The sequence below is a fragment of the Scyliorhinus torazame genome, chromosome 21 (assembly GCF_047496885.1).
Source record: "Scyliorhinus torazame isolate Kashiwa2021f chromosome 21, sScyTor2.1, whole genome shotgun sequence".
NCBI classification, from domain to species: domain Eukaryota; kingdom Metazoa; phylum Chordata; class Chondrichthyes; order Carcharhiniformes; family Scyliorhinidae; genus Scyliorhinus; species Scyliorhinus torazame.
In genome coordinates this window covers 57,155,656-57,181,839 of record NC_092727.1, presented here as the reverse complement: position 1 = coordinate 57,181,839, position 26,184 = coordinate 57,155,656, and the positions used below count along the sequence as shown (strand labels likewise).

Genomic DNA, 26,184 nt, shown 5'->3' with positions numbered 1-26,184 from the left:
GGGGAGGGGGCAGCCTGGGCAGGCCAGGGCATGGTCTGCCCAGGACATTGGAGTATTGCGTGCAATTCTGGTCGCCGCATTATAGGAAGGATGTTAAAGCATTGGAAAGAGGAGATTTATCAGAATGTTGCCTGGTATGGAGGGAAGATCTTATGAGGAAAAGCTGAGGGACTTGAGGATGTTTTCATTAGAGAGAAGAAGGTTAAGAGGTGACTTAATTGAGGCATACAAGATGATCAGAGGATTGGATAGGGTGGACAGTGAGAGCCTTTTTCCTCGGGTGGTGATGTCTAGCACGAGGGGACATAGCTTTAAATTGAGGGGAGATAGATGTAGGACAGATATCAGAGGTAGGTTCTTTACTCAGAGAGTAGGAAGGGCGTGGAATGCCCTGCCTGCAACAGTAGTGGACTTGCCAACACTAAGGGCATTCAAATGGTCATTGGATAGACGATAAGGGAATAGTGTAGATGGGCTTTAGAATGGTTTCACAGGTCAGCGCAACATCGAGGGCCGAAGGGCCTGTACTGCGCTGTAATGTTCTAATGTTCTAGTGTTCTAATGGTCTGGGCGACACCAAATGCAGGTCCATGGGGGGGAGAGGGGTCAGTGCCAACTCACCCTTGCAGCTTGGTGTAGGCCGTTGACCTCCTTACGGCACTGGGTGTCGGTCCACCTGGGTATGCTGCCCGAGTTGACGCCTGCTGCCACTTCATCCCAGGCATCACTGGCTGCCCTATGGCTCATCCTCCAGCTTCCTCATGGAGTCGACCGCTTCTAAGAGCCTCCCAAGGTCTGCATCCTTGAATCGTGGGGCGGGCTGCCTCCGCACCATGGCTGCGAGGTGAGTGGAGTTGGCTATGCAAATTCTGTTTAAGTGCTTGTTAGCGGGTGGCTGGCAAGCGTGGTCCTGGCAAATCAGCTGGCGAGCCTTCATTTGTGGTGAGAAGCCGGTGGGGCCTCCAATTAACGTTGTATTGCGGTGACGGTCTCACCGGGCCGAGCTCCGGGAAGATCACGGCAGTTCCTGCTCGCTACCACACTTAGAAAGCTTTTGAAAGAATCGCACCCAATAGCTCAATAAAAGTGTCCAGGCACCTGAACTGCATCTTCAGGATGCCTGAACCGCTCGATCACACTCCTGGTCGCTGGATGGGCGTCGTTGTAGTGGGTTTCCAGTCCGGCAGGTCCTCGAATGACAGCCGGTGTGGTAAACACGAGGCCTCATGCGGGGCCTCCTCTTCCTCGGTCTGTTGGGTGGCCAGCCCTCCAGCCTGTGCGGCCGCCATCTATTCCTCTGCAGCCTGTTCCGCTATTGCCCGCTCCGCTGCTGCAGCTTCGCCCTCCCCTCCGAGTGGCCCGGCTCACGCGGCTGCAGGGCATCTCACAGCGCTGCGACCATCACCACGGCAGCCACCATTGCTGGTTGAACGCCAAACGTCATTGTCTGCAGGGGATGGAAGGCCAACATTTTAGTATGATGCATACGCCCATGTCCAACCAGGTTCCATGGGCTACATGGTGGCCACAGTTGGCACTGCGGAACCCGCCCACACCTGTCCCCCCCCCCACTCCCGCACCCCTGCCCTGTCGGTATCTGGCACCGATGGTGCTCCTGGTCCTGACACCCGTCCCTACAGCCAGGGGCAGTTTTGGCTGGCACTACCCTCACTGGGGGCTGCCTTCGGTGTGGCCCTGGTGGTCCCCTGATGGGGGACGGCCGGTTGGGTGGGGTGTTTTGGGGAGGTGGGAGTGCGCTGTAGTGGGGCGCACCCATATAGCCGGTGTCACTGTGTAGAACCAGGGGCCGTGTTAGATGGCCGCCGTAATAGCGGTCGCTGCTTGGGCACCGCCCCAGTCCTATGGGGGGGCACTCCGGCTGCTCGGCCTGTTCCACCTCTCAGCTTTCCCGGCCCTGGAAGGGGATCCCCCTCCATCCCAGCTAGCACGGCCTGTGTCCGGGCCGGCAGCCCGCAGTCACTCCACGCCATTTCCTCCCTCCTCTCTCTTGCTCAGCAGCCAGGGCGCCAGGTTCATGCTTTTTGAAACCATAAGTGAACCACGCCGACGGGAACTCCGCCCATTGGAGGCGGTGAATCTCGGAGGCCCCGGAGAATAGGAGGGTGTCAGGCCTGCTAATGAAATGCCTACTGTACTTTAACCCCGCACGGCGGGCGATGCATTTACGCCATTTTCAGGTGCCAGATCATCCCGGTTTAGCGTCAAACCGGCATCTACCCTGATTTTGGCGCGGAAGCTATACTCCGCCCATTCGCATTTCCCGATTTCAGCGTCGGCAAGCGGAGAATCGCGCCCTATGTTCTCCTGCCGGAGGGGAATTGCAACCGATTTACTTTGCCCTTGGGAGCACAGATCAGGAAGCAATTCTGTATCCCTTGCCATACAAATTAATTCATGGTGAGGAATAGAAGGAATTCCCGAAGGAATCCCGCTATCGGGCTGCCATTTCGAGCGGGCGACCTGATAGCCAAGTCCCACAGCCGGCTACCCCCTCCTGCATGCACCGTAAATCAGCCACCCACTCCCATCCCTGACACTGCAAATAGGCCCCCCACCTCAGATTGCCTGGGTGTCCCCTCTTACCCCAAGTGGAGGGGGGTGACCCGACCCAGCTCCCCAGGGACACTCTAACCAGGGAGAACACCCCCTCCAGGAACCTCCTTAACAGGGAGACCCTCCCAGGGACTCTCTTAACATGGAGACTCCCCCAGGAACCTCCTGAATAGGGAGACCCCCGCAAGGACCTCCTGACTGAAGGAACCCCTGACAGAGACCTCCTAACTAAAGGGACCTCCCACAGAGACTCCCTGAATAGGGAGGACCTCCTAACTGAAGGAACCCCTCATAGAGATCCCCTAACTAAAGGGACACCCCGCAGAGACCCCCTAACTATAGGGACCCTCACAGGGACCCCCTGACTGAGGGGAACCCCCACAAAGACCCCTCCACACCCCAGAAAAAAGACTCTTGTTTAGAAGCTGGAGAGCAGTCCAGACAGGGGCAGTGAAATAAATTAGAGCTGGAACATTTACCTGGAAGCTCCAAGTGTCCATTCCTGGAAAGAGAACAGCTGTGGCCTGTGTTTCAGCCTGTCAGATCCATTAGCTGCAAGCCATTCATTCATTTCTAATAGTGGGCTGTGATTGACAGCTTCTGCAAAACAGCTGCAGCCTTGATTCATTCACCTCCTTCATGGATGAATGACTAAGTGCTGAAACCCCAATGTTTACAAACATCAACCACATCAAAGAATGTGCATTCCAACCACACACTTGAGTGATTGAAATGCACATAATGATTGAAAAGTTGGTGAATGTAGTTTATCTAACGCAACCAAAGACTTGGATATTTAAATAAATCTAATTTCACTGTTGTTGTGACTCAGGGTCAAGTGGGGCTGGAATTGACCATGCACTAGCCCAGGGTGTCATAACAATAGAAAGCAGGGAGGGAGAACTGTTATATATAAGAACAGATTAGCAATAAAATGGAAGAGGTATGAGCAGCTTTAGCGGGATTAAAAGTGGATAAATTGCCAGGCCCAGATGAGATGATTCCTAAGATGCTGCGTGAGGCAAGAGAGGAGATTGCAGGGGCTCTCCCCACTTGGGGAGGCAAGGATTAATCAAGGAAAGTCAGCATGGCTTTGTGAAGGGGCGATCATGTCAAACAAATTTGATTACATTTTTTGAGAGGTGAGTAGGTGTGTAGATGAGGACAGTCCAGTTGATGTAGTCTCCGTGGATTTCACTGGGCTTTTGACAAGGTCCCACATGCGAGGCTGATCAAGAAGGTACAAACTCACGGGATGCAGTGTAATTTGGCAAATTGGATCCAAAATTGGATTAATGGCAGGCAGCAGAGGGTGTTGGCCAAAGGTTGTTTTTGTGACTGGAAGCCTGTGGTGTACCACAGGGATCAGTGCTGGGTCCCTTACTGTTCATAATGTACATTAATGATCCAGGTGGAAATATGGGGTTACGATCAGTAAGTTTGCAGATGACACCAAACTTGATGCTGTGGTAAATAGAGAGGAGGAAAGTCTTAGATTTTCCTCAGCAGACAGGCAGGCGTGGGACTATGGCATAGATTGAGGAGCATCACCGCTTGGTTCTCAATGGGTTATCATCACCCCCTTGCTCCCGACAGTGACCTGCTGACAGTGATGACACAGTTCCATCATCCTGGATTGATGTTACACAGTCCTGGGTGGATGGAACAGGGTGGGGGGGGGGAAGGGAATAGGGGGGGGAAGGAGAAGGGAGAGGGGAGATGGAAGGCTGATGGATGGGCGGAGGTGGGGGTTTGGATGGGGAAGGGGAAGAGGGGAGTGATGGATGAGGCCACGTCCTATGTGAAGCGGGTGAGGCTGAGGGCCTCCGTGGCCCTCTGGGATTGCCGCACCCTCGCTGGTGCCGCCTGTCCTCCATCCTCCATCTGGTCCTGCGGGTCCTCCCTGGGTTCGTCCTCCAGCCCCTGCTGGTCCGGCACCAACTCGTCCTCCTCATCCTCAGAGGTGGCCACATGTTCCTACCCCACCACCTCCAGCATGTTGCCCCCCTGATGTGTCAGGTTGTGGACGGCACATCAGACCACCAAAAAGCGGGTGACCCTCCGGGAGGTGTACTGCAGTACACCACCAGAACGGTTGAGGCATCAGTACTGCATTTTGAGGAGTCTGATGCACCGCTCAATTATAACACGGGTGGCCACGTGGGCCCATTGTGCTCCTGCTCTAGCACATGGCAGCCATTAAATCACCCCGAATAGATGGATTTCCCAGCAGCTTTTCTCAAGTGATGATAATTGTTTTAAGCTCCTTCCTCCCATTCACAACTTGATTTTTCAAGTATCTTTGAGAAGTTTCTGCAGTGAAGACAGACACAAAATTCCTGTTCAACACCTTTGTCATCTCCTTGTTTTCCATTATCAATTCCCCAGACTCACTCTTCAGTTACTATTTCTAAATACTGGTAGAAACACCTGCTATCTGCATTAATATTTTCTTCTTTGCTTGTTTTGAAATTTGACCAAACTTCGGACTTACGACTAATCAGATAATAATAATATTTATTGTCACAAGTAGGCTTGCATTAACACTGCAATGAAGTTACTGTGAAAAGCCCCTAGTCGCCACATTCCGTTTGGGTGCACAGAGGGAGAATTCAGAATGGCCAATTCACCTTTCGGGACATGTGGGGGGAAACCATAGCACCCGGAGGAAACCCACGCAGCCACGGGGAGAACGTGCAGACTCCGCACAGACAGTGAGCCAAGCCGTGAATCGAACCTGGGACCCTGGCGCTGTGAAGCAACAGTGCTAACCACTGTGCTACCGTGCCACCCGCATCACTTTGTATGTTTACCCGTTCTATATGTGGTTTTAAATTCTCCACGGTTACTGTATGGCCCTTGTTACACGCACCTCTAATTTCCTGATTTATACCATGCCCTTTATTATTGGCTACCGAACAGTGGTGGTAGACTCCAGCATTGTTTGCTGCCCCTTGGTATTTCTTAGCCCCACGCAAACTAATTCTACACCTTGATATTCTGATTTAAGATTCTTTCTCACTAATGTGCTGATCTCATCCTTTATTAACCGTGCTGCTCGCCTCCTTTTCCTTTTTGCCTTTCATAGAATCCACAGAATTCATGCAGTACAGAAAGAGGATGTTCGGACCACCGAGGTTACACCAACCCTCTGAAAGAGCACCCGACCTCGGCCCACTCCCCCCCAGCCTTATCCCCATAACCTACACATCTAAGGGGCAATTTTGTAGCACGGCCAATCCAAATAACGTGCACATCTTTGGACTGGGGGAGGAAACCAGAGCCACTCGGAGGAAACCCACACAGACACAGGGAGAAAGTGCAAACAGTCATAGAATCACTACAGTGTAGAAATAGGCCATTCGGAGCACCCGGAGGAAATCCATGCGGACACGGGGAGAAAGTGCAAACTCCACACACACAGTCACCCGAGGTCGGAATTGAGCCCGGATCCCTGGAGCTGTGCTGCAGCAGTGCTAACCACTGTGCCACCGTGCCGCCCCCTTCCAAAATTGTGAAGACCCGGTTACTTCTATTTGTGCCGTCAAGTAATCTACCTTGTGGCGAATTCAGCTTGCGTTCTCAGATACGGTTCCTTTAATTCTGTCTTTTTCCTATTTTAACCTCGGCACAACATCGAGGGCCGAAGGGCCTGTTCTGTGCTGTACTGTTCTATGTTAACCTTATTGGCTGGCACACTCTTAGTTTGTATACTTTGTCCCTTCCTACCACACTCTGATTACCATTTCCCTCTTTGCTACCTTGCTCCCTTGCCCTCAGGAAGGATAAATTTGCCATAGAGGTAGTGCCAGCCCCAGATTGATCCCTCGGATGAGAGGACTGTTCTATGAGGAAATATTTGAGGGGACTGTACCTGTAATTCACATGAGTTTTGAAGAATGATTACTTGTTTGAGACATAGAAAATTCTTACAGGGCATTACATCTACTTGAAGGAAAATTAGTGACTGACCAGCCGGAGGCATTCAAAAGTGCGATTCTACAAGCAGAGTGTGGTCATGGCCCCACAAAGAACAAGGCTGGTGTTGCCAAATCTAGATCCCCCTGGTTATCTGGAAGCATACAGGGTTTGATAAAGCAGAAAAAGAAACTCATTGACAGTCATTTGATAAATGAATATGTTACAAAGCCTAGAGGACAGAAAGTACAAAGGTTTAGTAAAAAAAAATCAGGGATGTACAACGTAACCGTTGACGTTGAGGATGTCAGATTAATTTTTAATGATTATTTTGTCTCTGTCTTCACAAAGACCATAAGACATAGGAGCAGAATTAGGCCACTCAGCCCATCGAGTCTGCTCCACCATTCAATCATGGCCATTCAATCCCCATTCTCCTGCCTTTTCCCCATAACCCTTGATCCCCTTATTAATCAAGAACCTATCTATCTCTGCCTTAAAGACACTCAGTGATTTGGCCTCCACAGCCTCATGCGGCAAAGAGTTCCACCGATTCACCACCTTCTGACTGAAGAAATTCCTCCTCATCTCTGTTTTAAAGGATCGTTACTTTAGACTGAGATGGTGTCCTCTGGTTCTAGTTTTTCCTACAAGTGGAAACATCCTCTCCACATCCACTCCATCCAGGCTTCGCAGTATCCTGTAAGTTTCAATGAGATCCCCCCTCATCCTTCTAAACTGCAACGAGTACAGACCCAGAGCCCTCAGCTGTTCCTCATGCGACAAGTTCTTCATTCCAGGGATCATTCTTGTTAACCTCCTCTGGACCCTTTCCAAGGCCAGCACATCCTTCCTTAGACATGGGGCCCAAAACTGCTCACAATACTCCAAATGGGGTCTGACCAGAGCCTTATACAGCCTCAGAATTACATCCTTGGTCTTGTATTCTAGCCCTCTTGACATGAATGCTAACATTGCATTTGCCTTCTTAACTGCTGACTGAACCTGCACATTAACCATAAGAGAATCGTGAACACGGACTCCCAAGTCCCTTTGTGCTTCTGATCTCCTAAGCATTTCCCCATTTAGAAAATATTCAATGCCTAAATTCCTCCTTCCAAAGTGCATAACCTCACACTTTTCCACATTGTACTTAATTTGCCACTTCATTGCCCACTCTCCCAGCTTGTCCAAGTCCTTCTGCAGCCCCCTTGCTTCCTCAACACTACCTGTCCCTCTACAGATCTACAGAAGGAGAGGGAGGATGCAGATATTCCAGTTAATGAGGAGGAGTGTGAAATATTACACAATAAACATAGCGAGAGAGGAAGCCCTGGGGAGACTGACATCCTTGAAGGTGAATAAATCACCAGGTCTGGATGGATTTTATCTCAGACTGTTGAAGGAAGCCAAGGAGGAAATAACAAATGCCCTGAGAATCATTTCCCAATCCTCAATATATACAGATGAGTTACCAGAGGATTGGTGGTCTGTGAACGTTGGACCATTGTTTAAAAGGGGATAGGTCAAATAATTATAGACCAGTTTGTCTGCTTTCTGTGGTGGGCAAATTATTGGAATCAGTTATGAGAGCCAGGATAACCTATCTCTTAGTAAGGTAAGGATCAATCAGGGATAGTCAGCATAGTTTTGCTAAGCGAAAGTCGTGTTACTAAATTAATTGAATTTTTTGACGAAATCACAATGTGGATTGATGAGGGTAGAGTCATAGATGTTTACAGCATAGAAACAGGCTCTTCAGCCCAGCTTATCCATGCCGCCCAGTTTCTATCACTAAGCTAGTCCCACTTGCCCGCATTTGGCCCATATCCCTCTCTACCAACCATGCCCATGTAACTGTCTAACTTTTTTAAAGTAAAAGATTGTACCCACCTCGGCCGAAGGACCTGTTCTGTGCAGTACTGTTCTATATTCTGGCATAACCAGATAACCAGGGGGATCTAGATTTGGCAACACCAGCCTTGTTCTTTGTGGGGCCATGTCCACACTCTGCTCATAGAATCGCACTTTTGGAGGCCCCATGGTGGTACCGCTGCCTCTGGCAGTCCGTTCCAGATGCTCACCACCACTCTGGTCTCTTTTGTATCTCTCCCCTCTCACCTTAAACCTGTGCCCTCTAGTTCTAGACTCCTCTACTTTGGGGAAAAGATGTTGACTATCTACCTTCTCTATACTCCTCATTATTTTATAGACCTCTATAAGATCACCCCTCAGCCTTCTACACGCTAGGGAAAAAAAGTCCCAGCCTATCCAGCCTCCCCTTATAACTCAGACCATCAAGTCCTGGTAGCATCCTCGTAAATCTCTTCTGCACTCTTTCCAGCTTAACGATATCCTTCCTATAATAGGGTGACCAGAACTGAACACAGTATTCCATGTGAGGTCTGACTAATGTCTTGTACAACTTCAACAAGATGTCCCAACGCCTCTATTCAATATTCTGACCAATAAAACCTAGCATGCTGAATGCCTTCTTCACCACCCTGTCCACCTGCGACTCCACCTTCAAGGAGCTATGAACCTGCACCCCTAGATCTCTTTGTTCTGTAACTCTCCCCAACTCCCTACCATTAACTGCATAGGTCCTGCCCTGATTTGATCTACCAAAATGTATTACCTCACATTGTTCCAAATTAAACTCCATCTGCCATTCATCAGCCCACTGGCCCAATTCGTCAAGATCCAGTTGCAATCATATATAAACTTCTTCACTATCCACTATGCCACCAATCTTGGTGTCATCTGCAAACTTACTAACCACCACAGGTTCCTGCTGTGGATGTGGTCTACATGGATTTTAGGAAAGTATTTGACAAGGTCCCACACGGTAGACTGGTCAGAAAAGTAAAAGGCCATGGGACACAGGCGATTGTGGTGAGTTAGATACCAAAATGGCTCAGTGATACATAACGAGTTGTAATGTTCAATGGATGTTTTTGTAATTGGACAACGATTTCCAGTGGCATTCCACAGGGCTCACTGATGCACCCCTTGCTTTTTAATAAGGATATCAACTTGGAACAGGAGTAGACCATCCAGCCCTTCGAGCCTGCTCTGCCAATCAATACAATCACGGCTGATCTCATCTCCACCTTCCTGCCCCCTCCCTTTATCCTGCTACTAAATAATAATGTATTACTCTCCTCCCTAAATTTGTTTAGTATTCCGGTGTCCATTGCACACTGGGGCAGAGAATTCCTTTGAGTGAAGTAATTCCTCCTTATTTCTGTTTTAAATCTGCCACCCTTTATCCTAAAACGATGGCCTCAGGTTTGTTGTACATATTAATGATTTAGATTTAAATATTAGATGCATGATTCGGAAATTTGCAGATGACACCAAAATCGGCCTTGATGTTGATGGTGAAGAGGATACATGTTGACTCCAGAATTATATTAATAGTTTGCTTGAGTGGGTTTACCTCACTTGGCTAGATAACTGGTTCATGATGATGAGTGAGGCCAGCAGCGTGGGTCCAATTCCCATACCAGCTGAGGTTATTCAGGGGCTTTACACAGTAACTTCATTGCAATGTTAGCCTACTTGTGACAATAAAGATTATTATTATTAAACCCTGCCCCTTGTCTGACGTGTGGTGATACTCAGGTTAAACACTACCTACCAGTCTGCTCTCCCCCGCAAAGGGAATGGTCATCAGGGATTTTGGTGACTTTACCTTTTTACAAAATCAGGGATGTAGGGCTGGACCTGTATAAAACATTGCTTAAGCCACAGCTGGAGTTCTGTGTACAGTTTTGGTCACAGCATTACAGGAAGGGCATAATTTCTCTGGCGAGAGTACAGAGGAGATTTACAAGAATGTTGCCAGGGCTTGAAAATTTCAACAATGAGGAGAGACTGGGTAGGCTAGGGTTGTTTTTCTTAGAACAGAGGAGGTTGAGGGGAGACTTTCGTAGAATTTACAGTGCGGAAGGAGGCCATTCGGTCCATCGAGTCTGCACCGGCCCTTGGAAAGAGCACCCTACCCAAGCCCATACCTCCACCCTATCCCCATAACCCAGTAACCCCAATTTTGGACACTAAGGGCAATTTACCATGTCCAATCCACCTAACCTGCATATCTTTGGACTGTGGGAGGAAACCGGAGCACCCGGAGGAAACCCACGCACACACGACGCACCAACCCGCGCATGCGCAGTTAGGCCGCGCCAACCTGCGCATGCGCAGGGGACTTCTTCTGCACGCCGGCCCCGACTCAACATGGCGTCGGGGTTCAGGGGCTGGCCGCGCAACAATGTAGGCCTGGGGGGGGAGAGGCCGGCCCACCGATTGGTGGGCCCCGACCGCTGGCCAGACCCCATCGCAGCCCCCCCCCCCCCCCCGGTGAAGAATCCCTTTTCCCTGCCCCACAGGCCGCCCCCCGGCCCTTCGCGCAGAGTTCCTGGCGGCAGCGACCAGGGGTGGACGGTGCCGGCACGACTCTGTCGTATCCGCGCGGCCACTCGGCCCATCTGTCCGGAGAATTGGCAGCCCCGCCAATTCCAGCGGCCCTCAGCTGGCACCACGTCAAACGCGCCGGCGCAAAGGACGCCGTTTCTCCGCACCTCGGAGAATCGCGTGCCGGCGTCGGGGCGTCGTGGCACGGTTGCGGCGATTCTCCGGCCCGGCACGGGACTCGGAGAATCGCCCCCCAAATTCCTACCTGACCACTTTGAGTGGGATTCTCCGGCCTTCCCTCCGGTGTGGGTGGGTTGGGGGCTGGAACATCCCGCCCTTTGTGTCTAGCTGCCCTCAGTGACGAGCTGCTGTCTTTCTGTTTGCTAACTTTGTGCTCTTAGCAGGACGTATTTATAACAGCTGAAATTCGACAGGGAGTACTCTGCATTGCTGGCTGCAGAGAAAGCAGTTACCTAATTAATTCACTGCAGTTGCCTCTCCAGTAGATAGTTTGTCTCTCCATGACTAAGACTGGAAGTAACTTAACTGTAACAGCGAACTGTAGCAATGCTGTAGCAATGCTGTCGCGAGTGTATGTTTAGGTCATAATCACTTTACGTTTCCTGACACATTCAAAACATGCATTTGCGTCCTAACCTCCTGAAAGCAACAACAAATGAGTTTTACATTGCTGGCTTAACGTTATTTGCACAAATTGGCAGAGTGCTGATTTCCACATAAGCTGTTTTTTGGACGGAATTGTTGGGATTGTAAGATCTGAACTATGTCCAGTATTAATTAAAATGAGTGAATGACCCACAGAACAAACATTTATTGGTATTTTAAATAGTACATCGAGATTGCAGTAAAGATTCCCGGTTCAACCCATGTAACAAGAATGTGTTGTGTGCACAAAACCACCTGTAACAATAACTCGCTTTTACACGGTATCTATAACTTAATAAAACATTCCAAGACATTTCACAAATATTGACACTGAACCACGTAAGAAGACATGATGGCCAGTGGCTGAAAGGTTTATTCAAGTTTTAAGGAAGTTCTTTATGAGGTAGAGGGCAGATTTTTGAGGGAGTTGATGAGCTTGGAGATGAGAAGTTTGAAGACGTGGTTGCCAATGGTGAGGAGAAGGGTGCGGGGATGACACAAAGTTCTGTAAAGGGTGTAGTGCTGGACAAGGATACAGAGAGCCTTTCCAATACTTGTCCCAGATATATTTCTCATTCCAATATCAGAAGAATGTCCTTTAATGCACCATAATGACATTTTCTTCACTTCCCACATCAGTCACCCTCCACTCTGTCTGATCAAACTGCTTTCTAGTATTTTGTATTTAGTATTTAGCAGATTTTGTGCTCTTACCATTGTACTGGACAATAGGACTGTAGGAAGTCAGTGGAGGCTAGTTACTTGTCTTATTCCCTGATCGACAACTATTATTCAAAGTGTTAGTGCAATCTGCTATATACATGTAATATTGATGATGTGGCCATGTTCCCAAGTGTTGGCCTCAATGCTTGGCTCTTCAAAATGTGCATATTTCATTCTATCTAAATCCAGCTGCTCTTTCTGTGCTCGTTTCAAACAGGGATTCCAAGAACAATGATCAAAATCCGCTGGCTCCATAGAAACCTGATTGGGGACAGGTGGATTGAAATGTTTGGGGGCTAGGTGGTAAGGCCCCTGTCAGTGAACGTTCTAGAGAAAGCACCTCTCCAAATGACTCCGAGATATCGCCTTGCATTCTATCAGATTCACAAATGAAGGAGTAATCCTGGCAATGGGGCCACATTGGAGAAACAATGAGGCTCAAAGTGGATCTCTCCCTTTCTGGGAGTCACTGAGAGGACAATATTCTTCATGGAAAATGTTCACATATTTATCACAAATGCCCTGGCACAAGTTATTTTTTTGTTGAAGCTCAAGACATCGAACCTGCAGTTTCACATCAGACTGTCAATGTTCAGTTCCAGCACTTTCTTCATTTGTTCAACCATCAGCGACTGATTCTTCAGAGTTAAAATTGCACAGGTACTGCACACAATCTCAAATTACTGAGGTTAAAGAAATGCTTTCACCTGAGAAGGAGGCATTGCATGAGGTTTTCATTAACTGGAGTGAGTTACAAAGAGCTCTTGACATCAGCGTGGACCATTTGGTCCTTTAAGACCGTACTAGCTCACTAATCTACAATTTAAAAGTACAGGAGTCCCATATGTAAACCAGTAATCTGCTCCAGGAGTAGGTGTCACCCTCCTGGGGAACAGTATTGACGGTCTTTCTTTTTATCTTGACTACAGTTCACTGATTTGCCAATTAAATGAGTTAGGCTTCTTTTACCTGACAGTCTGGAAACATTCCTTCCTTCTGAAGATTAAATAAACATTCAGATGGAGCTTTTAATCACCTGAGTCCAAGGGCGAGGGCTTCTGGCTGTTTATGCTAGTGCGATCTTGCAGTCTTGCCGACTCTGTTTATGCTAGTGCGATCTTGCAGTCTTGCCGACTCAGATGCCTGCCGCGTGTTTCCCAGCGACGTGGGGTGGGTTCAATGGGAAATCCCATTGGCAGAGGCGGTACCAAAAGATCCCGCTGCTGGCCAATGGCAAGCCGCCTCCCGCTGCCGATAAACATGATGCGGGGCAGCCAGAGAATGTCGCTCCAATTGTTTGCAGCATGGAAACACAAGTGATTAGCACGGTGGCTTCACAGCGCCAGGGTCCCAGGTTCGATTCCCCGCTGGGTCACTGTCTGTGCGGAGTCTGCATGTTCTCCCCGTGTCTGTGTGGGTTTCCTCCCGCAGTCCAAAGGCATGCAGATTAGGTGGATTGGACATGATAAATTGCCCTTAGTGACCAAAAAAGGTTAGGAGGGGTTATTGGGATAGGGTGGAAGTGAGGGCAGACTCGATGGGCTGAATGGCCTCCTTCTGCACTGTATGTTCTATGTTCTATGTTTACATCATGGCCGGGAATCTCTGCCCTTCCCGCTGCGTGCTTCTCGTGAAGGGGTGGTGGGGCGCCATTTGCCTGTGGTGGGATCTTCTGGACCTGCCGCTGTCAATGAGGTTTCTTATTGGCTGGAATTCTCTGGCTTTTCATACCATTGGGACCTCAGGCCCCACTGGTGCTGCACCCTCACCCCAGATGGGACTCCACCATCAGCATGAACAGTGATTTCCAGCCATTGAGTTTTATTTTCCATTGCCACTGTGAAATATTATTGTTAACCTGTTTCTTCTGCAGTACGACTACATTGTAATATTGCACCATGAGCATTCAGAATTGAATGCTCTACTATGTAATCATTCCTTCAGCTATCAAAATTGTTCTTTATTGCACATTTGTTGCTCTTCCGTGTTCATATTTTCAGGATGCGATGCCTAAGATATCTTTTAATTGCCCAAGTAATTGTTGTGAGAACAGCACCTGTCTTCTTTTTAGGGCCTGATATATATTTCAGTATTTGTCACTGGGCTAAGACTCAGGAACCCACAATCCAGTGAAAATGCCCATCACCATTGAGAGAAGCCAACAGCTGTTGGAAGAGGGAGAGAAACAAAACTATTTGTGAACTTCTTGGAAAGTGAAATCAAGAGGAGGAACAGATCAACAACAGTTAAAGGATAGATAACCTTCTCCCTCCACCTATAGTGTCTTAATTCCCATTCCTACGCACCTCCCTCTAACTCCCCCACACCTCATTATCCATTACAATTTCCCCAGCCCATTCACCTCTCTCCCATTCCCCAGTCCTATGTATCATCTTTCCATTTTAGACCTGAAGGTGGATTTTCCACTGCCCGATGTGGGTCACATTGCCCTCCAACCAGTCAGAAAATAGCGATCAATAGTCAGAGCGGGGGTTTCATTGCCACTTCCCCTGTTGCAAAACAATGAACTGAATCGTGTTAAAAGTGATGGGTCCATCAGTTCCCATAATGTGAGAAAACGTCATTAACGCCCTGCACAAAATTATACAGACCATCCTGTGCCTTGATAACATAGCCTCATCATTCACACTGTCTGAACATTGGCACAGCCCCACCATCTATTAGCTTTCCTCCATTTACTTCACTGTAGAGAGGTTAGCACACTATCCAGACACCCTCCACCAGACTGAAGCAGAAACAGGGATATGCAGGGTGGCAATGAAAGGCACAGAGTGTTGTGATTCTGAGCGCGTTGGAGGGAAGGAATAGATACAAGTAAAGTAAATTCTCAGAAGCTTGGCTGAAAGCATTTCATCGCAAAAATGTAAAGATGATCACTGTGGTTAAGTGAGGTATTTGATAATTCCAGCATTCCTGAGCTTCTTTAAAAACACATCTTCATGGGTGATGTTGTGCACAGTTGACTGAAAAGCAAAAGTAATCAGAATCATTAAGTTGGCCACAGCTTCAAAGTACAAGTGACGAATGACAAATGTACAAAGTGCAAGGGCCCTTCCCATTGATTCACTTTTCCCCCCTTTATTTTTGCTGCTATCACTTTGAGGAGCTCAAAAGTTACAACATAATACATCATGCTGGCCTTCGGACAGCAGAAACCAGACTTTTTGGCACCCGAGAGATCGGTGGGATTCAGTTCGTTTAGTTGAATGTTAGCCAATGAATTGGCCAAAAAGCCGTATTCTGCTGGTAACAGGCAGTGATTTGGTCCTGCCTGAGTGGGATGATTTTCAGGGGGCCAGTGGAAGCAGGTTGAGTCCTGCACACTCAGAGGAAAGAAGCTGTGTGAGTCTCTCTTCCTTGATTTGTTCTAAAAGAGCTGTAAAGCAGATGTATTTCTGAAACTGCAGAGATCTGAATGAATCTGCAGTGTAAATCATTACAGATTGAAAGCAGCCTTGATTGAAGGAAGAAAAATTGTATTGCTGTACACAGAATCTGCATGAGTCTACAACAAAAACCTCAAATTCAGAGCCTAGATTGAAGAGAAGGAATGTCTGTTTTAAGACAACCACTGAAAAAAAGACTTTGATCTCTTTTATTTATTATTTTATCCCCCTCTTCTCCCCTCTGTGTTTGTCTGACATATGTGTGTGTGTGTGTGCGTAGAGTTTAAGTGAGGGAGAGGTTTAGGAATTGGATAATAGTTAACCTGTTGTGTATGCTGCTTATTTAATTATAGTTATTGTTAGTAATAAACTTAATTGTATTTACATTTACAAACCTGGTGACTGTAGTTATTGGGCAGCTAAGGGCCAAGGACATGGGTGTTTTTCAAAGAACTATTTGTTAATTTCAATTGTGTTGCGACACTGGGTCAAGTGAGGCTGGAATTAACCCTGTTCTAGCCCAGGGGGGTTGTAACAAAAACCTGAAGAAAACTAGGATCTAGGTACCATCAGGAATCAGAGGAATAAAAGTATCCCCTTGGCTGAGAAAACAAAGCAGCTGTGATATTCCAAAACTTTATAAATCACCGGTTAGCCCCCAGCTGCAATATTATCATTTTAGGTACCATATTTTCAGAAGGGTGTGAAGGCCTTAAAGAGGCTGAAGAGGAGATTTGTCAAAGGACCTCAGGAATTAGGAATTTCAGTCATGTGGAGAGACTGGAGAAGCTGGCTTTGTTCTACATTGGAGCAGAGATTGTCGTTTCCTGGGTTACTACTTATGGCAATGAGGTGGTGATGTTAACAGTGACATTAGCGGGCAGCATGGTGGCGTAGTGGGTTAGCCCTGCTGCCTCACGGCGCCGAAGTCCCAGGTTCGATCCCGGCTCTGGGTCATTATCTGTGTGGAGTTTGCACATTCTCCCCGTGTTTGTGTGGGTTTGGCCCCCACAACCCAAAGATGTGCAGGCTAGGTGGATTGGCCACACTTAATTGCCCCATAATTGAAAGAATGAATTGGGTACACTAAATTTATTTTTTAAAAACAGTGACATTATCAATGATGTACCAGAGGCTCTGTTAGAAAGATGGAATGGGCTGCACACAAGAGCGATGTATTTACCCAATAGCTTATCATTTATATCGGGCGGGATTCCCTGGTCTCCCCGTGGTGTGCTTACCGGCCACAGGAGGCGGCTCGTCATTGGTGGTCGGCGGCATCTTCTGGTCCCTCTGCTGCCAATGGGATTTCCCATAGAACCCAACCCCCCCCCCCCCCCCCCCCCCCACTAGGAATCCCATGGCGGGAGTCTGTCGTTGGTGGGGTCGAAAGGTCCCGGCGGTATGAACAGCTGGAAAATTTGATCATAGTGTAAATAAAGTTGTTTTGAAGAAACCTTTCTGAATCATTCCAGAGTAGAGTGAAGCTTTCCAATATAGATCAGCACACAAGTTAAACCAGAAAAAAGAGGGTACATTGAATAGAGGTGTTCAAAATTACCAGGGGTGTTAAGAGTCAAGGAGGAGAAATTGTTCCCACTGGTCAGTGGATTGTTGACCAGACGAAGCTGATTGAACATAATTGTCTAAAGATTCAAAGTGGAGATGAGAGGAATTTTTCTTACACGGCGAGTCATTATGCCCTGGTTCAAAATGTGGTAAAAGCACCTTCAAAAAGGGACAATTCAATATTTCAAAAATAAATTGGATAGGTCATAGAAATTGAAACACTTGCAGAGAGACAGCTGGGAAGAGTATCTCAACTGGTCTAATTTGGGAGCTCTTTTACAGATGTGTTACAGGCATGATGGCTGAATGACCTTATCCGGTGCTGCAAGGTTCTGTAAAACTGGGTGTAAGTGTACCCTCCTGTGAAGAGTTTGCCACATTTTCTGACTACCCCTGTGAACCAGACTCAAACCTCAATTTGCTTTTAATCTAACTGGACTGACAACAGGAACATTCCAAAACTGCAATTAGATCACGCACAGAGCATGCAGTCAGTTGAAAGAAGAGGGTATGTGGGACACTTAGATTAGAGTTTCCTGCAATGGAAACATGTCAGTGGCATCCTTGCTGAGGCACCAGACTAATTCAATGAACTGTTGGTTCTAAAAGTTGGTATCATCACAACCCACTCATCCACCTGACTCAGGGAACCCCTCCAGCACACACAACCTCTCTCTAATTTATCTCTCCCTCTCCTTCCTCTCTCCCCTTCCTCTCTTTGATTTTTCGTGACAACGCCAAGGGGAGAGTGTTTCTTTCTCCTAACCCATTCTCCCTCATGATTACGATAAGCCTCATAATCACTTGGTGTGGGTGTAGCATCACCGAGAGGGCAATACCATATTCACCAGTGGCGGGGCCCTCCAGGACTTCCCAGTCACATGCTACTCCCGTAGCCCCGTCACCATTTAAATTATTATTTTTTACAATTTTGAGTATCCAATTCATTTTTTCCAATTAAGCGGCAATTTAGCGTGGCCAATCCACGCTACCCTGCACATCTTTTGGGTTGTGGGGGCGAAACCCACACAAACACAGGGAAAATGTGCAAACTACACACATGTGGACGGTGACCCAGAGCCGAGATCGAACCTGCGACCTTGGCGCCGTGAGGCAACCGTGCTAACCACTTGCGGCACTGTGTTGCTCCCCATTTCAATTATTAATACAAAAACTAAGGATGAAGTACTGCACCCACTCCACCACGACAATAGAGGCCTGCGTCAAGGCAATGGCTGGACACGTCGGTCCCACATCGCTCGTGGATTCCCACCACCTGCTCTATGCAGTTGAAGCTCTGCACCATGGATCTCATTCCTTCAGCCATGGAGGTTGTGAGCTGAACCGTGGAGTGACCATCCCCTGCCATGGAGGGTGTAATATTCTCAAGAACACTTGTAGTTAAAGTTCTAAACAATGTATTAACATTAACTGGGGGTAAACTATATACAAGACAACAGGTGAACAACAGCAAACACATGTAAGCTCTCTTCCTTTACTTCCTCCATCCAGTGTGAGGGGTCACCTGACTTTACATTCACTTATATACTAGTGAGACTCCTGGTGGTCAGTCGGTGAATTACAACACATGATATCACAGTATCACAGAATTTACAGTGCAGAAGGAGGTCCTTTGGCCCATCGAGTCTGCACCGGCTCTTTCGAAAGAGCACCCTACCTAAGCCCACACCCCACCCTATCCCTGTAACCCAGTAACACCACCCAACCTTTTTGGACACGAAGGGCAATATAGCATGGCCAACTCACCTAACCTGCATATCTTTGGACTGTGGGAGGAAACCGGAGCACCCGGAAGAAACCCACGCAGACACGGGGAGAACGTGCAGACTCCGCACAGATGGCAACCCAAGCCGGGAATCGAACCTGGGACCCTGGAGCTGAGAAGCAACTGTGCTAACCACTATGCTACCGTGTCCCCCATGTCCTGCACCAAGGTCTCCACTGCGGATACCACACTCGCAGAGGGTGATTTTCACAGTAACTTCATTGTAGTGTTCATGTAAGCCGACTTGTGACACTATTAAAGATTATTCTCATTGTTGGCCTTGTTTCTTTGGAGTGACGGCCCATCTCCTCGGACAGAAGCCAATGAGACTCCTCTAGTCAGCCTTGCAGTCCGAGGAGGTATGCTTTCATCCTTTCCTGATGTTCCCGACTCTGTCATTTCAACTCCTGTAACCCTAGAATGACTGGACCCAAGGTTACGTCATCGACCAGAGACTCAGAAGAGTCCTGGCCTCCGGTAACCCTCCGAGTGCTGGGATGTCTCTGCCTCCAGCTGCTGTGGATCATCAGCTGAGAGGTGCTCACCAGTGAGTAAGAACTAGAAACCTGCCCACTAGTTAATCCCACAGAGGTGTGAGTATCTGCGCTGGTGGAGGGTGCGGGTGACAGATGTGACGCTTCTTCTATGGTTATGTCCGAGAATTCCCTGCTCGTCTGATTACCCGTCAAGGTAAGGGACCCTCACAGGTGTAAATGAAAGAAGATATCCACTCACATCAGGGCTCTCTCCGAGAAACACAGTACCGGCTTCCTGGCTGCCACCCGCCCCCCCCCCCCAATTGGGTCTGGAACAAGTGTTCTGGATTGACGGGAAGGCGTTTAAAAGGAACTGCCAGTAATTGCAGTAATCCAGGGGCGCATGAATTAGCGGGAAGCCACCAAGAGCACAGCATGATTCATTTGAAGAAAAAAAGTGTTTTTCTTAAGAGGCTTAAGATTCCATGAGATTTCGCACCAGCGACGTGGGAATAACACTGTTTTCTTTCATTGGTTCTGACACTTTGCCATTTTTTGGTAAGCTCCCAGCCAATATCTTTTAGTAACGTCATGGGTTCAGCGTCCGTATAGCCCCTGATAATAGGCAGCTGTACTTTCACACTATCTCCCTTTCTCTGTTGTGTGAGACACAATTCAACGCCCGTCCAGGCCCAGAACAGAACACACAGTCTGCCTGAGCCCAACAAGGTTAATAGCACGGATTCACAAAACTAAAAGAAAAACCCCAAACTAATTATTTCTAACCGGGGAGGTTGCTGCCCTCTATCATAACGAGGACGAACTAACCCGACCCACCCTAACCTTCTCTACTCTCTCCCTGCTTTGGCTCTGCTCATCTTCCTGACAAGTGAGACGGGGGGAAAGATAACAAAGAGCACCCCACTCCACCACAAGGCTCATCAGACATTATAAGGCCCAAACTATATTTAGGATTAAGACTGTGCACAAATCCCACATTCAACATTTAATTCAATATTATATGAACTTATTAAATGAGGATAATGAATAGTGCCTCGTGCGTCTCCATCGCCTCCATAAAAACACCCCTCAACTCCTGGAATTGGGCTTTGACGATCTTGATTGCAGGGCTGAGAAGTTCAGCCAGAACAACACCTTCGTTGGCAGCCATCATCTGTCAATGCACACAGCACCGTCAGGGAGCGAGCCCGCTCGGTAGCAACTGCACCACTAGGGCCCCAACTGTAGCCACCTGGGTTGGCCACTTCCCGACTTAAAATTGAGAACCGCAAAGACTGAAGGGAAATTCAGTCAGGGGCAGCACGGTAGCATTGTGGGTAGCACAATTGCTTCACAGCTCCAGGGTCCCTGGTTCGATTCCCGGCTTGGGTCACCGTCTGTGCGGAGTCTGCATATCCTCCCCGTGGGTGCGTGGGTTTCCTCCGGGTGCTCCAGTTTCCTCCCACAGTCCAAAGATGTGCAGGTTAGGTAGATTGGCCATGGTAAATTGCCCTTAGTGTCCAAAATTGCCATTAGTGTTGGATGGGGTTACTGGGTTATGGGGATAGGGTGGAGGTGTGTGCTTGGGTAGGGTGCCCTTTCCAAGAGCTGGTGCAGCCAAGACAAAGGAAGGCCAATGGACTTTTAGGGACCGACCAGCGATCAGGAAACAACTCCAGTATTGGAGAAATCGATCCAAATGATCGGAACGCAGTCAAAATGCCTCCTCCTGCTCCTATCTTCTATGTATCCAAGTATCTATGACACAATGGGCCAAATGGCTTCCCTTTGAGCTTTCTCATTCTATGATGCTGTGTGATTTCATTCACCATCTTGCATCAACGTTGTTCATCAAACGCTCATCCAAAGCTGCCCATATCCTATTCTGCACCATCGACCAGTCACTGATTCCGTAAAGCAGCACAGTGGTGCACTGGTTAGCACTGCTGTCTCAGGACGCTGAGGACCCGGGTTCAATCGCGGCCCTGGGTCACCGTCCATTGGAGTTTGCACATTCTCACCAAGTCTGCATGGGTCTCACCCCTACAACCTAAAGATGTGCAGGGCAGGTGGATTGACCACGCTAAATTGCAAAAAAAAAGCAATTCTGGCCTCCTTGATCTACTCTGCCTCCTGGAGCTCCATTGCCCCAAATTTAAAATTCATGTCCTAGTGCCTCCACGAAATATCCCATCGCTAACCTTGTAACGTCCTCCAGCCTAGAACCACCCCTGTCCAAAGACTCTGTTCAGCTTGTCCACGTCCCATTGTTTTCCCAGCCAATAGACATTCACCAGCAGCTTCCCAGAATCCACAATCTGGATCTTGCTCTCAAAGTCCCTCTATTTTTGCACCTCCTTCTCTTCCTTTAACAACCCTCCTTAAAACTCCTACCTTCGACCCAGGTTTTGTCAGCTCTTTCTAATCTTCCCTCAGCAACAGTTTGTGGTGATGTGCATCACTGTAAATACATGTAAGCTAGACAGACACTAGAGGGAGCACCAGAAACATCACTCACACACACTCAGCCAATAGATAAGTTAGATGGGAGGCGACCAATGGACATTCACGATACACAAGGAGGTGACATGACCACAGGGGAGCATTACACCAACCCATACATAAAGGACACCACACACATGATCAGCCCCTTTGGCCAGTGGAGACAGTCAGTGAGGAGAGGCCCAGGGCTGACTCATTATCACACCCACCACGTGGAAGACAGCAGCTGGTCAGTCAGTATAGGCAGCTACAATAGGATTAGCAGTAGTGTCGAACTCAAGTTATAAAAGTGTACATAGCGTAAATAAATGAGTTGAAGTTATTTACACGTCTCGACCTTCCTTGACAAATGCAACACAAGGAAGCCGCTTATGTTACAAAGGAAACAGAACAAAACACAGTTTTTCTTCATGTGTCTGTGAAGCGCCTCAGGCCATTTCTCTCCACTCAAGATCTGGGATTTCTGAGCGGGTTCACCAACAAGAGAAATGGTGCCAGCAGCTACAAGTGGATGCTTACACCATTTTGCTGGAGGATCCATCTTCCTGAAGATGGGAATTGCTGTATTAGAGTCCATGTGTGGGGAACATCACCAATACAAGTACAACTATTTGCCAGCTCTACCCAAGACCGCAGGAAACTACAAAAGGTTGTGAATGTAGCCCAGTCCATCACGCAAACCAGCCTCCCATCCATTGACTCTATCTATAATTCCCGCTGCCTCAGAAAGGCAGCCAGCATAATTAAGGACCCCACGCATCCTGGACATACTCTCTTCCACCTTCTTCCGTCAGGAAAAAGATACCAAAATTTGAGGTCACGTACTAACCGACTCAAGAACAGCTTCTTCCCTACTGCCATCAGCCTTTTGAATGGACCTACCTCGTATTAAGTTGATCTTTTCTCTACACCTTGCTATAACTATAACATTATATTCGGCAGTCTCTCCTTCCTTCCCTATGTACGGTATGCATTGTTTGTAGAGCATGCAAGAAACAATACTTTTCACTGTATACTCATACATTTGACAATAATAAATCAAATCAACTACTACACAGTTAGGAATCTCTGTGTGTCCTTTACTTGTTTTATTTCTGTTGTTTTCTTAAATTCACAACTTTACTGCACAGAAATGGACTTGCATTTCAATAATATCTTTCATGCGCTCAGAACGAAGAACAAAGAACAAAGAAATGTACAGCACAGGAACAGGCCCTTCGGCCCTCCAGGCCTGCGCCGACCATGCTGCCCGTCTAAACTAAAATCTTCTACACTTCCGGGGGCCGTATCCCTCTATTCCCATCCTATTCATGTATTTGTCAAGAAGTCCCTTAAAAGTCACTATCGCCCCTGCTTCCACCACCTCCTCTGGCAGCGAGTTCCAGGCACCCACTACTCACAGCTCAATGTGCTGCACATCCCACTACTTGGAACGTGCAGTCACTGTTGTAATATAAAAGACTTTGAGAAGATTCTTTGCCCACCCGCGGTGTGTTTCACGGCGGCAGAAGGGGGCCTGCCGTTGGCCGGCGGTGCCATCTTCTGGTTCCGCTGCTGGCAATGTGATTTCCCATTGAATCCATCCCACGCTGCCGGGAAACCCGGTGTGAACAGCTGGATGACCTCATCCATCACACCCAATTTGATACACAGCAAGCTCCCACAAACAACAATCTGAGAGTGCCCATGTCATCTGATTTTTCAGTTATGTTGTTTGAGGGATAAATATTGTCCAAGAGACTGGCGGAACCCACACATTTCCGTCTCAGGGTTGAAGAGCTGCCCATTGAACTTCCAGAGATAGCAATTCTCCTAACAACTGGATTGAGGCTGGCACTTTTGAAGACCCCCCTTCAGCAATGGCCTGGTGTTTCAAACCTATTTAGCTGGCTGAAAGAACAATTATAAAGTTAGGTTGAGCTGAGGCCAGTTTAGAAAGTCGGGGCCGGGATTCTCTGTTCCGAATTCGACCGTTACCGTTGGCAGCGAGGACGGAGAACATGGCACCGGCGTGAACAGATGGAGAATCCTAATGTCTTGGACAAAAGAAGTGTCCGCATTTTTGAATTTCTTGATCAACCTTTTCACAGAAATGAGGTGGATTGTTAAAGCAATGCGCAGAACTCCGGCAGTAATTCCTCGATCTCCCAGCCGAATCCGAGAGTAAGATTGACAGTATTCCCAGAGAATGTAGATGCTTGCTGATGCCGTTTCTCCAGCGTGTCTGTCAGTCAATCGTTAAAGCATTGGTGAGGTGGCTGCCAATGTTTTGATGAGGAGATCCAACAACAGGCCAGCTCAGCCGTCTACAAACTACAGCAGCGAGTAGGATTTAAAGTAGTATGGCAGGGTGTGGGAATCAGAATGTGAGCTCAGAAGGTGTAATAACTGAAGGGGAAATAGAGAAACAAAATAAAAGAACAACATCACCCTCAGGCAGAGCAAAAAAGGTGACAAGTAGGAAAAGGGAGGTCAATGCAGGTTTGAGGGTGTTGTACCTAAATGCGCACAGTAGACGGAACAAGATGAATGAGCTTGTTGCGCACATTGAAATTGGCCGGTACGATGTTGTGGGCATCACATTTTCGGCTGGAGCAGTGTCCAGGGGCCTGTCGGGAAGGTAAGAATAACTTAAAAAACTTACCTTTACAGCTGCAGGAAGTCGGCCGTGGGGATTTCTGGGAAGATTTGTTAGTACCTGTATATAAGTTGGGCGGTTGCTAAACCCGAGACACTACACTTGTAGTGTCCCCCACCCTTCCACCTCCTCTAACATAAGAACATAAGAACTAGGAGCAGGAGTAGGCCATCTGGCCCCTCGAGCCTGCTCCGCCATTCAATGAGATCATGGCTGATCTTTTGTGGACTCAGCTCCACTTTCCGGCCTGAACACCATAACCCTTAATCCCTTTATTCTTCAAAAAACTATCTATCTTTATCTTAAAAACATTTAATGAAGGAGCCTCTACTGCTTCACTGGGCAAGGAATTCCATAGATTCACAGCCCTTTGGGTGAAGAAGTTTCTCCTAAACTCAGTCCTAAATCTACTTCCCCTTATTTTGAGGCTATGCCCCCTAGTTCTGCTTTCACCCGCCAGTGGAAACAACCTGCCCGCATCTATCCTGTCTATTCCCTTCATAATCTTATATGTTTCTATAAGATCCCCCCTCATCCTTCTAAATTCCAACGAGTACAGTCCCAGTCTACTCAACCTCTCCTCGTAATCCAACCCCTTCAGCTCTGGGATTAACCTAGTGAATCTCCTCTGCACACCCTCCAGTGCCAGTACGTCCTTTCTCAAGTAAGGAGACCAAAACTGAACACAATACTCCAGGTGTGGCCTCACTAACACCTCATACAGGTAGTTGTTATGGGGGACTTTAACTTTCCAAATATTGACTGGAAACGCTATAGTTCGAGTAATTTAGATGGGTCCGTTTTTGTCCAATGTGTGCAGGAAGGTTTCCTGACGCAGAATGTAGATTGGCCAACGAGAGGCGAGGCCATATTGGTTTTGGTACAGGGTAATGAACTAGGACAGGTGTTAGATTTGGAGGTAGGTGAGCACTTTGGTGATAGTGACCACAATTCGATTATGTTTACTTTAGTGATGGAAAGGGATAGGTATATACCGCAGGGCAAGAGTTATATCTGGGGGAAAGGCAATTATGATGAGATGAGGCAAGACTTAGGATGTATCGAATGGAGAGGAAAACTGCAGGGGATGGGCACAATGGAAATGTGGAGCTTATTCAAGGAACAGCTACTGCGTGTCCTTGATAAGTATGTACCTGTCAGGCAGGGAGGAAGTGGTCGAGCGAGGGAAACGTGGTTTACTAAAGAAGTTGATACACTTGTCAAGAGGAAGAAGGAGGTTTATGTAAAGATGAGACATGAAGGTTCAGTTAGGGCGCTGGAGAGTTGCAAGTTTGCTAGGAAGGAGATAAAGAGCCAGGAGGGGACATGAGAAGTCTTTGACAGGTAGGATCAAGGATAACCCTAAAGCTTTCTATAGATATGTCAGGAATAAAAGAATGACTAGGGTAAGAGTAGGACCAGTCAAGGACAGGAGTGGGAAGTTGTGTGTGGAGTCCGAGGAGATAGGAGAGGTGCTAAATGAATATTTTTCGTCAGTATTCACAC

General features: G+C 47.8%; 1 protein-coding gene across 5 annotated transcripts in view; it reads right to left on the bottom strand.

Annotated features, from left to right (window-relative positions):
* The window catches only part of LOC140398299 (CMP-N-acetylneuraminate-beta-galactosamide-alpha-2,3-sialyltransferase 4-like), a 189,815-nt gene that overhangs the window by 5,503 nt on the left and 158,128 nt on the right, over window positions 1–26,184 (bottom strand). For 2 of the 5 annotated variants that reach the window (XM_072486825.1, XM_072486822.1), the window contains one exon: window positions 11,706–14,465. The exons of 1 other annotated variant lie outside the window; for it this stretch is intronic. In XM_072486825.1, coding sequence (XP_072342926.1) covers window positions 14,412–14,465 — 54 coding nt within the window. In that variant the 3' untranslated portion in view covers window positions 11,706–14,411. Of the gene's footprint in view, window positions 1–11,705; window positions 15,285–26,184 lie in introns of those variants that run through there. 2 more of the 5 variants (XM_072486821.1, XM_072486824.1) reach the window with 1 other exon arrangement.